The 17,588-nt window shown below is 40.7% G+C and overlaps 1 protein-coding gene across 1 annotated transcript; it reads right to left on the bottom strand.

The window, feature by feature from the left end:
- Window positions 1–809: 809 nt before the first annotated feature.
- Window positions 810–15,096, bottom strand: AIF1 (allograft inflammatory factor 1). The gene is made up of 6 exons (XM_042455801.1): window positions 14,873–15,096; window positions 12,541–12,602; window positions 8,560–8,626; window positions 7,963–8,004; window positions 6,049–6,211; window positions 810–1,646 (listed from the first exon to the last, which is right to left on the bottom strand). The coding sequence occupies exons 1-6, from the start codon at window positions 14,883–14,885 to the stop codon at window positions 1,559–1,561; spliced, it is 435 nt and encodes a 144-aa protein (XP_042311735.1). The 5' UTR covers window positions 14,886–15,096; the 3' UTR covers window positions 810–1,558.
- Window positions 15,097–17,588: the final 2,492 nt, after the last annotated feature.

The raw sequence follows: 17,588 nt of genomic DNA on the forward strand, positions 1-17,588 counted from the left end.
AACTGCAATTGCCAAGACTAGTAGGTCCTTTTCACATCGAATAAGGACTTCAGTGTTGAGCAGCATATGTAGAGGACTCCTACAATCAAGTCAGTAAATGTATGGAAAATTTAGAACAGTTGATCTGTGTTCAATATAGTATATATTGTAGTTTGCTGCCATTCAACAGCATTGCAACCTTGAAGCTCAAATGCTAAGTTAAAAGGGTCTAGATTTTTATTTCTGGCAACCATTCTCCTCTGCAGGTTTCCATCTTTTTCTCAGCTCAGTTCACAAGACTGTGTTGTTGTGTGCCTTCAAGTCATTTCAGACTTATGGCAACCCTAAAGTGAACTATCATGGGGTTTTCCTGGCAAGATTTGTTCAGAGGGGGTTTGCTGTGGCCTTCCCTTGAGACTGAGAGCATGTGACTTGTCAAGTCCAACACTCAAACCACTGCACTGCATAAAACCAGACCCTCTTATAGGGCTTCCCTCACCGACTAGGGCCCAAACTTTGGTCCTACAAATGTTTTGGACTTCAAGAAGCGCCGAAGTCAGAAGTTCTGGGAGCTGAAGTCCAGAATATCTGCAGGACCAAAGTCTGGGAGTAACTGCGCTTGGGTCAAGCTAATAATTCACATGGGTTACATTAAACTTGGGTTTAAACCAAATGCCTTTTTTACAAAACCACTCCTTTTTATTGCTTATTCATAATTTTTAAAAAATATCCTGGCTATTTTTACTATTTTCCAATCCTCTTACTGGAACAACAAAGACTTTTAACAGTTTACTGGCAATTGTTCATTGTTAGACCGGTATTGAGTGGTATCCAGTTCCTTCTTTTTAATCCCTTTATTTTTTAGTGCAAGAAATACCATATGGAAGTAAATCCTTCAATTGATGCAAATTCATCCAAAACGACTTGCTTTAAACTAGCACTTTTAAATGAAGAATTTTTTAAGCTGGTGCCCATAACATCTGAACTACTGTACATTTTGCTACTTAATATTCTGATTTAGTCCTATATTGGTGAAGTCCTGTGCATTAATTCAATTTTTTTTACTTAAACCAAAAAACTCTGTTTAAACAAACAAACAAAAATAGGGTTTTGGTGTGTGTTTTTATCTCCCCCCACCAGCCTTGCTTGGAAGTCAACTTCTATCTCACTTCCTATTAGGAGAAAAAAGGCTGATCCAAAATGGTACTTGGGGAAGGTCAACATTTGTCAAATTGCTCCCCATGCCTTGGCACATAAAAATAAAGGACCTTGGGGGGCACAACATTGATTCAGGGGTCAACATGTACTTTCCCCACCCCTGATTCCCTTGAATGAATTTAACCCAGTGTTTAAAATGGAGGGAAAAATAAAGACGCAAAACCACAAGTTGGCAAGATACCACACACACAGATACACTAAGGAGACATAGTGCTCCCATACTTATGAAGGGATATTAAGAATTAACTCCTTTCTTGAGACTTTACAAATTTTTTTAGAAAAGGCTCATATATATTTCAGTTGCTCTAGAAGCTGCCTGAAGAGAAAATAAACCACATTATTAGTGAGCGTGCGGAGGTCTTCAAGGAAGATCGGCTAGTATTTTCTTTGGTGGGGGTCCTGCTGGTTTCTCTTCCTTCTCTCTGGCTTTCTCTTCATACATCAGAATTCTGTGGAAAGAAGGATATGAATTGACAGCCAATTGTGCCAGGTGCAACTGGATAAATGTAGGTCTCATCCATACCACAGAAATAAAGCAGTTTGCCACCACTTTAAATGCCATGACTCAATGCTGTGGAATTCTGAGATGTGTAGTTTTGTTAGATATTTAGCCTTCAGAGCACTGCAAATTACAAACCCCAGGATTCCATAGCACTGAGCCATGGGAGTTAAAGGTGGAGTCAAAGTGCTTTAGTTCTGCAGTGTAGCATCAGCACTGAATTCTGAACTTTGTCACAGACTCTCTTTATTCCAGGGATGAAGAATGTATGCCTCCCCTGCCATTTATTTATTTATTTATTCATTCATTCATTCTTTCATTCATTCTTTCATTCATTCCATTTAGATGCTGCCTTTCTCCCAGAGAAGGACTCAGTGCAGCCATTGAACAACAAAACAATACACAGATTAACATGGAGATCACTTCTCCCTACCCAGAGTCACACAGTGTGTGTATGTATGTGTGTACACACACACACACACACACACACACACACACACAACTCTCTTCCATGCTAGCATTCTCTGAAGATGCCTGCCACAGATGCAGGTGAAACATCAGGAATAAACCCTTCCAGAACTCAGCCACATAGCCCGAAAAACCCACAAAAAACTATGGATGCCAGCCATGAAAGACTTCAACTTCACATTGTTCAGAGGGGGTTTGCCTTTGCTTCCCTCTGAGGCTGAGAGTGTGTGGCTTGCTCAGGGTCACAAAGTGCATGTCCATGGCTGAGAAGGGATTCAAACCCTAGTCTCCAGATTTGTAACCCAGCACCCAAACCACTACTCCATGGTTGCTCTTCTTCTCCGGTGTACTCCTCCCATATACTTTGGAAATGTTTACGTGAAAGGTCCTCCCATACCCTCTAGGGGGCAGGCGGCAGGAGGGCAATTTGAGCTGTGTTTTTGGTCCAGCCTAAGGACATTACCACATGAGCCCCCACTTTTGCCGCAATCACGTCAGTTTTTAAAAAATGGAAACATAGATTATCATATTCAGACAGGATAGGGACGGGATCGCTCCCCTGTCCTTATCCTGTAATTAACCCATCCATGACTGCAATAGCGTGAAAGGCTTTCAAATTGTAGCGCTAATACCATCATTACAGCGGCAATGCAATAATGCAAACGTCCGTTAATACAAAATGCCGGCCAATGTCGCTTTAATGATGGGAATCTGTGCAACGTAATCTGAAAGTCTTTTGTGCAATCACGGTCAAGGGGGAAGGAGGGACAAGGGGAGAAGAGGAGACTCTAACGTTGTCTGACTGCCAATAACAAAACTGCCATAGCAGGGATTGGTAGCTTATTGAGTTTGCCCCATCATTATTGGGTTTGCCCCATCAATGAAAAGGGATGCCCTAACAATGCTTGAGAGATACAGCAGCTACGGGCTGGAGTGATAAGTGATACTGTGATAAGTGGAGTGATATTGTGTGATAAGTATTGCCAAAGGTGCCATTTTACAATTGTAATTGCCATTTTAAAGCCCTGTGTGATAATCTCCTCTTCTCTGTGATCTCTCCAGCACATGCATGACAGAGATCTCTCTATAGATAGTCTGGCTGGCAATATATGTCAATGATTAACAGTCCAGAAGGCACTTTTCACATAACTGTGCTGAGTGAGATTTGAAGGGGGAGGATTCCAATGAGAATACTTTTTAAAAATGGTTTTAACCATGCTCTGTGTTTTAATATTAGTATTTTAAATTTTATTTTTTAATGTAATTAACATTTTAGGTTTGTCCTTTTAAAAATTATTGCAAGCCCCTTGAATCCAATTTTGGGAGTAACGTGGGATGTAAATCCAACAAATAATTAAGTCAGAAACACTCATATTAGTCTTCCAAGCTAACTTCTCACTCATCGCTGTCCAATAGGTATTGGATTCATCAATCAGCCAGCTGCGTACTTTAGAAATTTGTCAATTATTTCAGAAAACTATGTTTTTGTGGGCATTATAAGATCTTTGTAAATTCACAAACCTGGAGTTTCTGAGACCAGATGGCTCAGATATGTATTATGAATTATGGTTAATTTGTTCATTAGTAATCAGCATTCCTTTCTGAAAGCACAACCTTACCTTGTGAATGCCTCTCTCTTGCCACCCTGAATAATGAGTTGTTTTGCCTGGTGAAAACTGAGCATGGCCATGAAGAGGATATAAAGGTATGTGCAATGTCCGAACTTTTCAAATTCACTTGGGCTGCATCTGCACTGAAAAAATAATCCGTTCTGATATTTTTTTAACTGTCATGGCTCGATACTATTGGAATTCTAGGAACTGCAGTTTCTGTCAATGAGCTCTGGTGGCACTACAAACTACAATTCCCTGACTTCCATAGCACTGAGCCATGGCAGTTAAAGTGGTGTCAACCTGGATTATTTCTGCATTGCGGCTGTGGCCTTGGTTTCCATGGGAAAGGGTTTTTAAATCTCTTCTGCCTTTTAGTTGGGTTGCAAAAGAAAGGAAGCAATTCAAAGGTTAGTGTGTCATTGCCAGGTTCCATATTTATGCAAGGTATCATGCTGTAATTTCTAATTAGATTAATTAACTCCTTACATTGGAAAGAAACAAAATACATTTTGAGACTGGAGTGAGTAGCTTGAAACAAAACTAAAAATGTAGATACAGTAATTAATCATAGAATCATAAAGAGACATTACTTAGTAATTAACTACCAAAATAATTTGTCTATACAGTCATATGTAACTTAACACCAAAATAATATCTATAGCTTTATGAATACTAGAAGTAACTTATCTATAGAGTCAAAAGTGAGTCCTTGGTCTAGCTAGAGCTTATCTAGTTTTTATGAATTTTCAAATTTATTTATTTATTTATATTTATTTACAGTATTTAACATACACAAAATACAGGTAAGCTTTCTCCTGCACACATTTGCATGTGTTCCCTTCACTGCCAGTTGAAGTACAGGAGAATCCCATTTCAGAATTGGCTTTGTATGCATAGAGGTACTGTGGTCCAATCTTAATGGTTTTGTTCCTTGTATAGAAACACACAGGAAGGGATAACTGTCCCTTTATTGCTAACTTAGCCAGGGCATACAGCCAATTATTATGCAAATTTCCTGCTTGAGGAATGTGATCCTACGGTCACATTAAAGAACAGGAAAATTTTAGTAAAATGAAGGTGACTTTTAAATTGCTCTTTCTGTGTGTATGCCTTCCAGTCACTGGTTGACTTATGGGGACCACATGTATTTCATAGGGTTTACTTAAACAGGGAATCCTCAGCAGTGGTTTTGTCAGTTTCTTCCTCTGAAACACATCCCACCCGAGTACTTACCAGGGCTGATCCTGCTTACCTTCCAAGATCAGATGGAATCTGGTTCATTTAGGGTATTTACTCTTTCTCAATATATTTATATATTTAGTCTTTCTCTTAGTATGTAGCTAAATGAACACTCTGATCTTATATGCATATTAAGGCTTTTTGTTTATATCTGTTTTAGTGCCAGAGACATATTTTAGAAATGGGATTCTTAAGCACGAGTTCATGTCAGCCATGTCTGCTGGTATGTATTGTGTTTGTTGTACAATAACTGCAGTGGCCACTGGCTTGAGGGAAATGTCACACTGAAGCAGAATCAAGACCCAGCCATGAGATATGCTGATGACAACAAGTGTGGGGGCTGCCCCTGTTGATCCCCAGCATCTGTCACTGCATCGACACTGCAGACACCACTTTAACTGCCATCACGCAATGCTATGGAATTCTGGGATTTATAGTTTTGTGACTTATTTAGCCTTCTGTGTCAGAGAGCTCTGGTGCCACGACAAACTACAAATTCCATATTCCACAGGTTGGAGCCATGACAGTTAAAGTGGTGTCAAACTGCATTAATTCTTCAGTGTGGCAGCAACCTGTTTCCTGAAGCACATGCCTCAGTCTAGCTAATGGTAGGGCTCGCCTTGCAACTAGGAGTCAGAAAACCTGTGCCAATATACTTCAAAATCAACTAGAGATCTATCAGAAAGACTTAGGGCCTGAACAGACAGGCCAAAATAAAGCTGCTTTGGGTCACTTTGGAGATATGCTGTTTAAATGATGCATGCTCCTTAAGAAGCCAGAAGTCCTAAGGACTGGAGTGTGGTTTTGATGCGGCTTCTGGCTTCGTAGGACTCATGCATCATTTAAACAGCACACCTCCAAACCGACCCGAAGCAGCTTTATTTTGGCCTGTCTGTTCGGACCCTTAATCTAACCACTACTGCACTATAAATCACCACACACACACACACACACACACACACACACGGAGAACCAGAGAAGATTGAAACTGGGACATGGGAGGAGATTAAAAAAACAACAACTATTACTTACATTTTTAAGATAGCTGATCGCTTTCCCAGCATCATACAGATGAAGTCCCGGTAGCAGATGGTTTCACTCATACCTCCGGTCACCTCAGTGATCATCTTTTTCAGCTCCAAATGGGTCTTGGCTGCACCCATCTTTTCCAACATGCGCTTCAAAGCCATGATATCTTGGCAGGCAGGGAAAGTAACACAGACAACTATCAGGGACTGGCATACATCAGTAATATTTTTTTAAGTGTTGAAATTGAAGATTCAGGTTCAAGTCTCTGCTGAGCCATGACACTCACTGGGCGATCTTGGGCCAGTTGCTTCCTTGGAGCCTGACCTACCTCAGAAGGGTGTTAGTGTGGGGATAAAATGCAGATGATCATATATACTAATGTGAGCTGGAATGTAAAAATAAACAAAGGATGCTGAATGTTTTCCAAGATTAGGACTGAGGAGGATCAGGGTTAAAATCCTTGCTCAGCCATGGGAACTCACTGTGCAACCTTGGGCAAGTCACACTATCTCAACCACAGAGAAAGACAGTAGTAAACCTTCCCTCATTAAATCTTGCCAAGATAACCCTAGGATAGGAATTTTGAGGGGACAGGATGGCTCTGTCCTTGTTACTTTTCCATTGGCATATCAAAAGATTTTTATGTTGGAGGGCTTTTAGAAACTGATTGGAATGTATTTTTAATGCTGTGTGGTGCTGTTTTCATGGTCTGAATATAGTTTTTTAAATGAATTTAAATGTTTTTGATTTTATAAATGGTTTAATTGTTTTAAAATAACTCTATCTATGGTTTTAGGTGCTTTTGTGTAGTTTCAATCTGTGTTGTTTTTAAATATATTAGTCACCTTGAGTCTCATTACTGGAGAAAGGCAGAATATAAATGATGATGATGATGAAATCTGCACTGTAGAAGTAATGTAGTTTGACACTGCTTTAACTGCATTGCTCAGTTTTATGAAATTAAGGGATTTGGAGTTTTGAGCTATTTACCTTCCCTGTCAGAGAGCTCTGGTGATACAATGAACTTTGAGACACGCTGATGACAGCAAGTGTGGGGGCTGCTCTTGTTGATCCCTGGTGTCTGCCACAGCATCTATGCTACAGAATTAATGCAGTTTGACACCACTTTAGTTACCATACTCAATGTGATGGAATTCTGGGATTTGTAGTTTTGTGAGCAATTTAGCCTTCTGGGCCAGAGAGGTCTGGTGTCACAACAAACTACTAATCCCAAGATTCCATAGGATGGAGCTATGGCAGTTAAAGCGGTGCCATACTGCATTATTTCTGCAGTGCAGATTATTATTATTATTCTTTATTCTTATACAGTATACCGCATTCCTTATTCAAGATCATAGTGGTGTACATGTTAAAAAACATCATTAAAACAGTAGAAAACAGTATTAAAACATCAAATCGATATCTAAAACCACATAATAAAATATCAGTGCTCCCAATATTCCAAATCAATAAAACAATAATAAAACCGACACCAAACTCATTGGGGGAAAGCTTGGCGGAAGAGGAAAGTTTTTAGCATCCTCTTAAATCCTTCAAGGGAGGTGACTGTGTGGAGCTCGTCGGGCAGGGTATTCCATAATCTAGGGGCTGAGGTAGAAAATGCCCTCTGGGTTGCACTATAATGTGCACCCGGAATAGACAAAAGATGTTTCCCGCCCGACCTGAGAGTGCGGGGCGGATTATACGGGGAGCGGCGGTCCTCCAAGTAACCTGGGCCCAAGCCATTTGCAGTTGATGATGATAGGGTTGGAGTAAGTGAAAGTCAGCTTGAAGGCACATAACAACAAACTGTCTTTCTCTGGTCTGTGTTCATTAGAGACCAAGGCTGGTTTTTGTTGACGTGAGTGTCTCATGCACACACATGTGAACCCAGTACTGTACATGAACAAAACTCACCTATATCACCTTGTGCATTGAGGTCAAATTCCATGTATTTCTCTGCAAAAGAGAGCAGATGATGATAAAAATGCAATCATTGTTTTGCTAGATCACACATAAACTTTGTTGCAGGGGTAGGGAGTCTTTGGCAGCTCTCTAGATGTTTATGATTTTAGCTCTCGTCATCCCAGCCTGGCATAGCCAATGGCTAAAGGACATCTTGAATATCTGAAGTCCAAGATCCAAGCAACCAGGCCTGTGTTGTTGGAGCCACTATCAATCAGTATAGACAGTAATATGGTCTTGGTCAGCCCATGACAACATTTGCCTTCTAGTTGTAGCCTAGTTGTAGGATTGGGTGCATGGCAAACCTCTTCTGAACAAATCTTGCCAAGAAAACACCATGATAGGTTTGTCTTAGGGTCGCCATAAGTCGGAAACGACTTGAAGGCACATAACAAAAAGATGGACAGAGAGTTGCCCATAGAAAACAACACAGAAATTAAATAGCTGGTTGTATCTGAGGACTGGGTGCCTGTTTGTTCACATGTACCCACCTCAGTGCTCCAGTGTGAAATCACACACCCCTTAAAGTCCTTTATCACAGTTACTCACTCTTAAATATTTCTAATTTTCCAGCTAACTCTTCATCGGTGTTATATTTGGGGTCATCCAAAAATTCCTGTAGAAGAAAAACAAAGGGAAGAGGCTGATTAGGGTGGGAAGAGCATGCAGTATATCCACAGTGGGGCAGGGCTGTGGGGTCAGTATCCCAAATGTTTGACTCCAGCTCCTCTATTTTAATATTGTCCAACTCCACTTCCTTCATAAATGACCAATGTATTTTAATTATTATTGTTGTGTGCCTTTAAGTAATTTCTGACTTATGGCAATGCTGGGACGCACCTATCACTGGGTTTTCTTGACAGGTTTCTTCAGAGGGGGTTTGCCATTGCCTTCCTCTGAGGCTGAAAGAGTGTGACTTGCCCAAGGTCACTCGATGGGTTGCCATGGCCAAGCGGGGATTCGAACTCTGTTCTCCAGACTTCATACACCAAGACTGAAACTACTACAGCACACTGGCGCTTGTATTATAATTAGTAATAAAAACTTTGCTATAGTAAAATGGTAGCACAAGGCATTTCATCTCCACTGTAGGAATCATCAATCTTCTTATTTATTTGATTAAAATTTCTTAATGGAATTTTAAAAAAATTATTGTGAAAGTAAATGGGCAACAAATTAGGTATTTAATACTATAAGGGTTTTTTTTAAAGCTGGAGTCAGAATTGGTACATTTGTACTGAGGTCAACTTTTTTGAGATTTTGAAATACCTGCATTTGCATATGCATACATAATAAGCTATGGATGACTCTCAAGGACATGGGAGTGCCACCATATCTGATAGTCCTGATGGGAAATCTGTACTTAAGAATATGCTATTTTCTGCATACAAGTTGAACAAGTAGGGTGATAGAATGCAGCCTAGTCTGACCCCTTTTCTAATTTGGTAACCGTTTCTTCATATTCTGTTCTAACAGTGGTTATCTGAAAATGGATAAACAGAATGGTTCCCAGTTAGGAAAGGGGCTGGGAAAGGCTGCAATCTTTCACCCTACTTGTTCAACTTGTATGCAGAAAATATTATGTCAAGAGCAGGTTTAGATTCAGAAGAGGAAGGAGTAAAGATAGGAGGAAGATACATCAACAATCTAAGATATGTTGACATAATGGAAAACTTCTCAGACTTGGAAAAATTATTAACGAAGGTCACCAAAGAAAATGCAAAGGCAGGTTTAAAGCTAAACATAAAGAAAACAAAAATAATGACCACAGAGGAGCTACATAAATTCAGCCTAGATAATGAGGAAATTACGATGGTTAAAAAATCCCTGTGCCTTGGATTAAGCATTGTTCAGAATGGAGATTGCAGTCAAGAAATCAGAAGACTAGAAATGGGAAGGGCAGCGATGAGTGGAGAAAAGCTGTAGGTTGAAATCCTTGCAGTACAAGGTGCAAAAGAGTAAAGATATACAACTGAGCACTAAAGTCAGAATTGTCAAAGTCATTGCATTCTCCATCAGCATGTATGAATGTGAGAGTAGGACAGTGGAGAAATCCAATAGGAAGAAAATAATAGAATCATAGAATTGTAGAGTTGGAAGAGATGTGATGTTGCTGGAGGAGAGTGCTGAGGATACCATGGATATTGAAAAATGCAAACAAATGGGTTCTAGAACAGATAAGACCTGATGTCTCCTTGGAAGCTAAGATGATCAAATTGAGCCTGTTATACTTTGGTCACATCCTGAGAAAGTACCAGTCATTAGAAAAGACAATAATGCTACGAAAGGTGGAGGGAAGTAGAAAGGAAGTCTGCATGGATAGATGGATAGACTCAATAACGAAGGATGGAGTCTGACTTTGGAGGATCTGGGCATGGCAATGGAGGACAGGAGGGCTTGGAGGTGTCTTATCCACAGGGGTGCCATGACTTGGGGTCAACTTGAAGGCAGTTAACAACAACAAGAAATAATGAAAGATCTTGGAGATGGACCCAAGTCTAAGTGCAAAATTCAATTATATTTCATCTATACATTATATCCATAGTCTGAAGATAATTTTATACAATACTTTAAATAATTTTGTTCACGAAACAAAATTTGTGTACACTGAACCATCAGAAAAGAAAGGTGTCCCAATCCCACCCACCCATAAAAAAGTTTGGAGTATTTTGGATTTTGGAATTCTGGATAAGGGAGATTCAACCTGTATTATTAAATATGATTGCTGAGTGGAGAAAAACTGTAGGTTGAAATCCTTGCAGTAAGTAAAGATATGCATATGTTTGACTAACAATAAAATGCATTGTTGATTGACAACTAGAACGGTTCTTAGCAACATTACTGCCCCATGTGTTCTTTTATGAACTGCTGGAAAGTCTTTGGGGCTTCAAGACATTTCTGATATTATGCAGCCCACATGCTTGTGCAATTGCCTCTGGGGGAGGATTGACATAATATTTAAAACTACACCACAGTGAGTATGAGCTCATCTTTATATCAGATTCACGGCTTGCTCAATAGATTATGAAACTGAATGTTTAAAGATGCAATTGTGCACCTTGCCCATCCACTCACATTTCAGATGGGCATTCCAACTAGAATAATTCAGCATTAGGGATGGAAATAATATTTTTAAATGGTCACAATATTTTTTTAAATGCACATTATTTTTGAAATATTTGAAAGTGGAAAAATTATTTACAAAATAAATGTTGGTTTCACTTTTTTTGGTAGTTCAATCTCTGTTTAACTTTGGTATTTTGTGGATTTTAAAGTATTTTTTAAAAATCTGTTGTAAGCCTCTGTGTGGTATTGTGGTCTGAGTGCTGGACTACAACTCTGGAGATTGGAGTGCAAATCCCTGCTTGACATGGACACCCATTGGGTGACTGGATGAGTCACATTCTCTTAGCCCCAGACAAGGCAAAGGCAACCCCCCTCTGAATAAATCTTGCCAAAAAAGATGGACTGTAGGAATATATATATATATATATATATAATATGTAATACAATATAATGTGACTCACTGTAAGTCAGAAAAAACTTGAAGGCAGATACAACTATGGTGTGGGACAGACGGTCCCAAAGCACCATGCTGCTGCCAATTCTAGGGTTAGGGACAACAGCTGCATGGTTCCTAACCCAAGTACGTGTGGGCAGCATCCTGATGGCAGCCTCCTGTCAACATGGAGGCCGCCATCTTTACGTATCGGATGCACAGTGTCCGCATGTTGCGGTGCGTCCGTTATGTCACAAGTGCACCATTAGCACACTTGCGATGTAACCAAGGCACTGGAAAAAGAACCCAGAAAAACCGGGTTCTTTTAACTCCGGAGGGATGTCACGTGGTCTAGCGGCTGTGGCATCCCTCCAGAGTTAAAATGGGCACCTGCAGACTGCTTGTTCTGGGCGGTCTGTACTGCGCCAAAAGTTGCCTGGTCCCTAAGTGGGATAAAGATGCGATATAGTAGTGTGTGTGTGTACAACGCACACATACACACACAATGGGTCACTTAGAATCAGATAACTACACAGTGTTCTACTCATGAAATGAAAAGACACGAAGAAACAGAGATATAGCAAAAGCAGTCAAAGGATACAACACAAAATTGAATTGAATCATGTCACTAAGGCTTCAGGGAAAACCTATGAATATTACTATAATCCAAGTATATGTGCCAGCCACAGAGACAGAGGAAGAAGAAATTGAAAGATTGTATGAAGGGGCCCAGGAAGAAATTGACAACACACCAACATAGGACTTCAAACTAATCATAGGTGACTAGAATGCTAAAGTAGGCAGCAAAAAGGATTAAACAACAATAGGCAGATTCGGGCTAGGCATAAGAAATAAAGCACAAGAGCAACTGATAGAATTTTGTGAAGCCAACAATCTATTCATTGCAGATTCTTGCTTCATAAAGCCAGAAAGGAGATTATATTCATGGACCTTACCTTAGGTGAGTTGAGGGAGTGGGCACACTTAATTGGTTGCTTCAGGCAATGGATTAAGTTAACTGGCCGCCTTACCTTATTAAGGGAGTCCAGAAATTCCTCTTGTTGGACTTTCAGTGCCCCAAAAACCTTTCCTCCTGGGAGGTGAAACAAAAGGTTAACAGGCATGTTATAATCGCCACAACTTCCTCAACCCCTGCCTCCCCCCAGCAAGTATTTTGTCTGTTGGAGGTTCCCAGTTTCTTCATCTAAATGCAATTTCCTGACTGGGGTGTTGGGGAGAGTAAGCTATGTTTTTGACTTCTGTCAACGATTTCGGTTTGGGGTCACTGTGTTGATCGGATAAGCAAAGAGGAACTAGACCAAATTTCCCTGACTCTGGGTTTTCTGCCCACTCCAAATAGCAGAGAGGAACTGGGAGGGATGGCAAGCTGCTACTGTCATAAGAGACCATGGCTTGAGGGTGCAGCGAGAATTGAATTGAGGGATTTTGTAAAATTGGGGATGAAGGTCGGAGAGAGATAAAGTGGGCTCTTGACTATCTCCAATAATACAGAGAACGTGTCACAAAAATAGAGGACCAAAGCAGAACAAGAGCTATATAGAATAGGAGAAATGCACTCATCAAACTTTGGAAATGTTATTTTTTTTGGACTGCAGCTCCCAATGACTGGCCATGCTAGCTGGCAGAAGTTTATCACACGGGAGGCAAAGCGCCCAGAATCCGTGGATAAACGGGAATTAAATCCGAGAATATCCCTCTTGCAGAATTGTTTTCAGACGATGTCCCCTGTATTTAACCTGTGAGCTGATTTTTACTTTCGGGATTTCCCCGAAAATAAAAAGTGGCCAAATCCCACACTTTAATTAACGGGTTAAATGTGGGATAATGGCGACGTCGGGGGACATCATCTGAAAACAATCCCACTTTTGTGGCATATCTCCGGATTTAACTCCCATTTATTCATGGGATTTGGGCCGTTCCCTCCTGTGTGATAAACTCCTCAGAGCTGTAGTTCAAAAGGAACACTGCCCCCTCCCCAAAAGCAACTCTTCTAATAAATAATAATAAACTGTTTATTTATAGCCCGCTTTTCCTGGCAGATCAAAGCGGGTTACAACAAAGGTACTACACAATGTACAATTTACAAACAGTATCCATATAAAAATACACAGCAATACAATTAAAATTATTAAAAACAGGATAAAAAAAATCACAAGATTAAAACCACAACAATAACTAGCTTAAAGTGCTGGTGCAATGGGGAGAGAGCAGATATCACAGCATCTGGGGGAAATCCTGTTGGAAAAGGAAGGTTTTTAACTTCTCCCTAAACAAATCAAGGGAGGCAACCGAGCGGAGCTCACCGGGAAGAGAGTTCCAGAGCTGCGGGGCAGAGATGGAAAACGCCCTTTGTGCAGTCACGGAATATTTCGTATCAGGAACCCTCAACAGTTGCTTCCTGGATGACCTGAGAATGCGGGGTGGATTGTATGGGGAGAGGCGGTCCTCCAAGTACCCTGGGCCCAAGCCATTTAGGGCTTTATAGGTGATAACCAACACCTTGTATTGCGCCCAGAAGCGAATGGGCAGCCAATGTAGATCTTTCAAAACAGGTGTTATGTGACTGGTCTTGGAGCATCCAGTGACCAACCTCGCCTCAAGTTGTCCAATTTATATCACTCTTATCTTTCCTCTACTGGCAGTGATCAAGAAGGAACCCTTGTAATATGCCACAATATTCTGTGGAAGCACACTCCCTCCTCCCTTGATTTCGTCTTTCTACCCATACCTCTGTGTCCATGAAGGAAGAGGATGAAAATAAGTGAAGTCAAATGCTTTCATGGGTGGCATCCAAAGTTTTTTGTGGGTTTTTTTGGGCTATGTGACCATGTTCTAGAAGAGTTTATTCCTGGCGTTGAGAAGATGCCAGCCATAGATGCTGGCAAAACATCAGGAATAAACTCTTCTAGAACATGGCCACATAGCCCAAAAAACCCACAAAAATTAAGGATGAAAGTAGTCTGAATAAACATGCAAACAAAATGAAAGCATAGAAACAGGATGTTAGAAACTCAGAACCAAAAGTCCAACTGCAACTGTAGAACTGACAGCTTTTCAGCCTTAGCAGATGGACATTACCAGAGGATTCAACTTCCAGCATCGTTCCTTTAAAACCTTCAGCAACTGGTTTCAGATAATAATGAACACCAAACTGGTGTTAAAAGTCCAAGAACATGCCAAGCTGGGGGCAGAGGTTGGCACCAGGCAGCAAGCAATCTCTGCTAAAATTCCCACTTTCACACAACCATTAAAGGTAGAAGAACCTTCTCTAGTTTCCACTGTCCTGCCCTATATTTTAGTCCCCTTCCAGCTCCTTCAGGTGAAGCCCTGAATGACTGGTACCTTGCGGATTCATGGCTGGTCCCTTGGTCTTTTCTTCGGGTGGCTCCACTTATTCTGAACACTGTAGTGGCTCTGGTTGGACTTGTCCAAGTTCTCCCTCTCTATAAATGGTTCCTTTCCTCTTTACGCATGCACATATCTATCTAGCTATCTACGGCTGCATGAGGTGGCTACTTCCTCTTTTGCTCTGAGCAACCGCGTTTCATTGACACAGAGACATAATGTGAGGAGAAGCAGACCACACTTTTGAGAATGGTTGCACTGTGGAGAAGGACCGGTGAGAGCGGAAGTAGCAGCCTCCCTTGAGAGGAGGGCAAAAGGAAGGCTCTGGGCAAGGAAGCGGGCAGAGGGCTGTGAGTGGGAAGTAATCCTAGGTGCAACGTAGACAGGGCCTTTGCAATCATAACGTTTCCAGATTTCGACTCTAATGGACTTGGGGTACTGTTGTTGTTGTTGTCATTGTATGCCTTCAAATCATTTTCTGGCTTATGGTGACCCTAAGGCAACCCTATCACAGGATTTTCTGGGGCTAAGAGTGTGTGATTCGCCCAAAGTCACCCAATGAGTTTCCATGGCCAAGCAGGGAATCGAATCCTGGTCTCCAGAACCATATTCTAACATTTAAACCAGTGTTTATCCAATGTTATTTTAATTTGTTGTATGCTATATTTTATTATTTGAATGTTAATATGTATTAATATGAACATGAGTCAACAGTGTGATGCGGCAGCTAACAAGGCCAATGCGATTTTAGGCTGCATCAATAGAAGTATCGTATCTAGATCCAGGGAAGTAATAGTGCCACTATATTCTGCTCTGGTCAGGCCCCACCTGGAATATTGTGTCCAGTTCTGGGCGCCACAATTCAAAAAGGACATTGAGAAACTGGAGCGTGTCCAAAGGAGGGCGACTAAAATGGTGAAAGGTCTGGAAACCTTGCCCTATGAGGAACGACTCAGGGAGCTGGGGATGTTTAGCCTGGAGAAGAGAAGGTTAAGAGGTGATATGATAGCCCTATTTAAATACTTGAAGGGATGTCATATTGAGGAGGGAGCAAACTTGTTTTCTGCTGCTCCAGAGACTAGGACCCGGAGCAATGGATGCAAGCTACAGGAAAAGAGATTCCACCTCAACATTAGGAGGAATTTCCTGACAGTAAGGGCTGTTCGACAGTGGAATGCACTTCCTCGGAGTGTAGTGGAGTCTCCCTCCTTGGAGGTCTTCAAACAGAGGCTGGATGGCCATCTGTCGACGATGCTTTGATCTGGATTTCCTGCATGGCAGGGGGTTGGACTGGATGGCCCTTGCGGTCTCTTCCAACTCTATGATTCTATGATTCTATGATTCTATGTAAGCAGACACTAATCCTTTTTGCATATTCTCCCACTCTGAGGCCTGGTCATCAACAACAGAACAATATACAGATTAACATGGAGATCACTCCTCCCTACCCAGGGTCACACAGAGTGTGTGTGTGTGCATGTGTGTGTATACACATACACATACACTCAACTCTCTTCCATGCCAGCATTCTCTGAAGATGCCAGCCACAAATGCTGGCAAAATGTCAGGAATAAACTCTTCTAGAGCATGGCCACATAGCCCGAAAAACCCACAAAAAACTATGGATGTCGACCTTGAAAGCCTTCGACTTCACAATATGTATTATGTTTAATTATTTTCATAGAATGCATGCCATAGGCAGGTTTATTTTATCTATTTTAATTGATTGTATGTACAGCGCTGTGAAAATTTACAGTGCTTTATAAATAAAGCTTAATAAATAATAATAATAATAATAATAATAATAATAATAATTCTTAAACAGTGTGGTGGGACCCCCAGGTGGGTGGGCATTAGAGCTACTCAAGAGGGGCTTGAAACTTGTAGCCCTGATCCCTCTTCTTCTGCCCTTTCCCCAACTTTTGTATGTGTAAAATTTACACATGCATTGAGTTAAATACAGAATTGACTTAAATAAAACTGGAGCAAAGTTATTTCCTTATATGAATATGAATATACATGAATGTGCAGATGAAAATATGTGCACTAAACAAAGAAAATATCTTTTTATTCCTTTACTATGTCAGGTTGGAGGGAGCATGACGTCTACATGTAGATGTAAAGGGGGTACAAGGATAAAAAGAACCACTGATTTAACCCACTACACCATGCTGGCTCATTGGGGTCCTGTTTAAGATGGTAGACCTAATTGGTAGACTTGTAGACTTAAGTCTTTGAAAGCTTATGCTACTAGCGTCTTTCTCATATTTAGTCTTAAAGGTGCTACAAGATCTATTTGCATATACAAATATGTCTCTGTTTAAACAATTGCTGAAGAGTCATAGTTCAAAGATGGGTGGTATAACAAATCAAAATGCAGATATTGGTTCACCACTAGCAGAGGGCATGTCATTAGAGTGCATTGTCCCAAAGATATCCACAAACTCCTGGGGCTTCTTCTTTGTCTCCTTTATCTTTATTAATAAAGGCAAGAAATGATAGCCAGTCTGTTTCAAACCTGTCTTTGTTCATGTGATTCTTAGCTCAGTTTACATGAGTTAATTTTCAAAGTACAGTCAGCCCTGTATATCCACAGATTCTGCATCCACAGCTTCAACCATCCACAGCTTTAAAATATTTTCAAACAAATTCCAAAAAGCAAATCATGATTTTGCCATTTTATATAAGGAACACCATTTTGCTACCCCATTGT

The sequence above is a fragment of the Sceloporus undulatus genome, chromosome 2 (assembly GCF_019175285.1).
Source record: "Sceloporus undulatus isolate JIND9_A2432 ecotype Alabama chromosome 2, SceUnd_v1.1, whole genome shotgun sequence".
Taxonomy (NCBI): Eukaryota; Metazoa; Chordata; class Lepidosauria; order Squamata; family Phrynosomatidae; genus Sceloporus; species Sceloporus undulatus.

What these genes read in the sequence shown, in the direction of transcription:
- AIF1 (XM_042455801.1), bottom strand. An exon ending in AAAATTAGAAATATTTAAGA is followed by an intron (nt 8,005 to 8,559) that starts GTGAGTAACTGT and finishes TCTCTTTTGCAG; the next exon opens with AGAAATACATGGAATTTGAC. An exon ending in CAATGCACAAGGTGATATAG is followed by an intron (nt 6,212 to 7,962) that starts GTGAGTTTTGTT and finishes CTGCCTGCCAAG; the next exon opens with ATATCATGGCTTTGAAGCGC.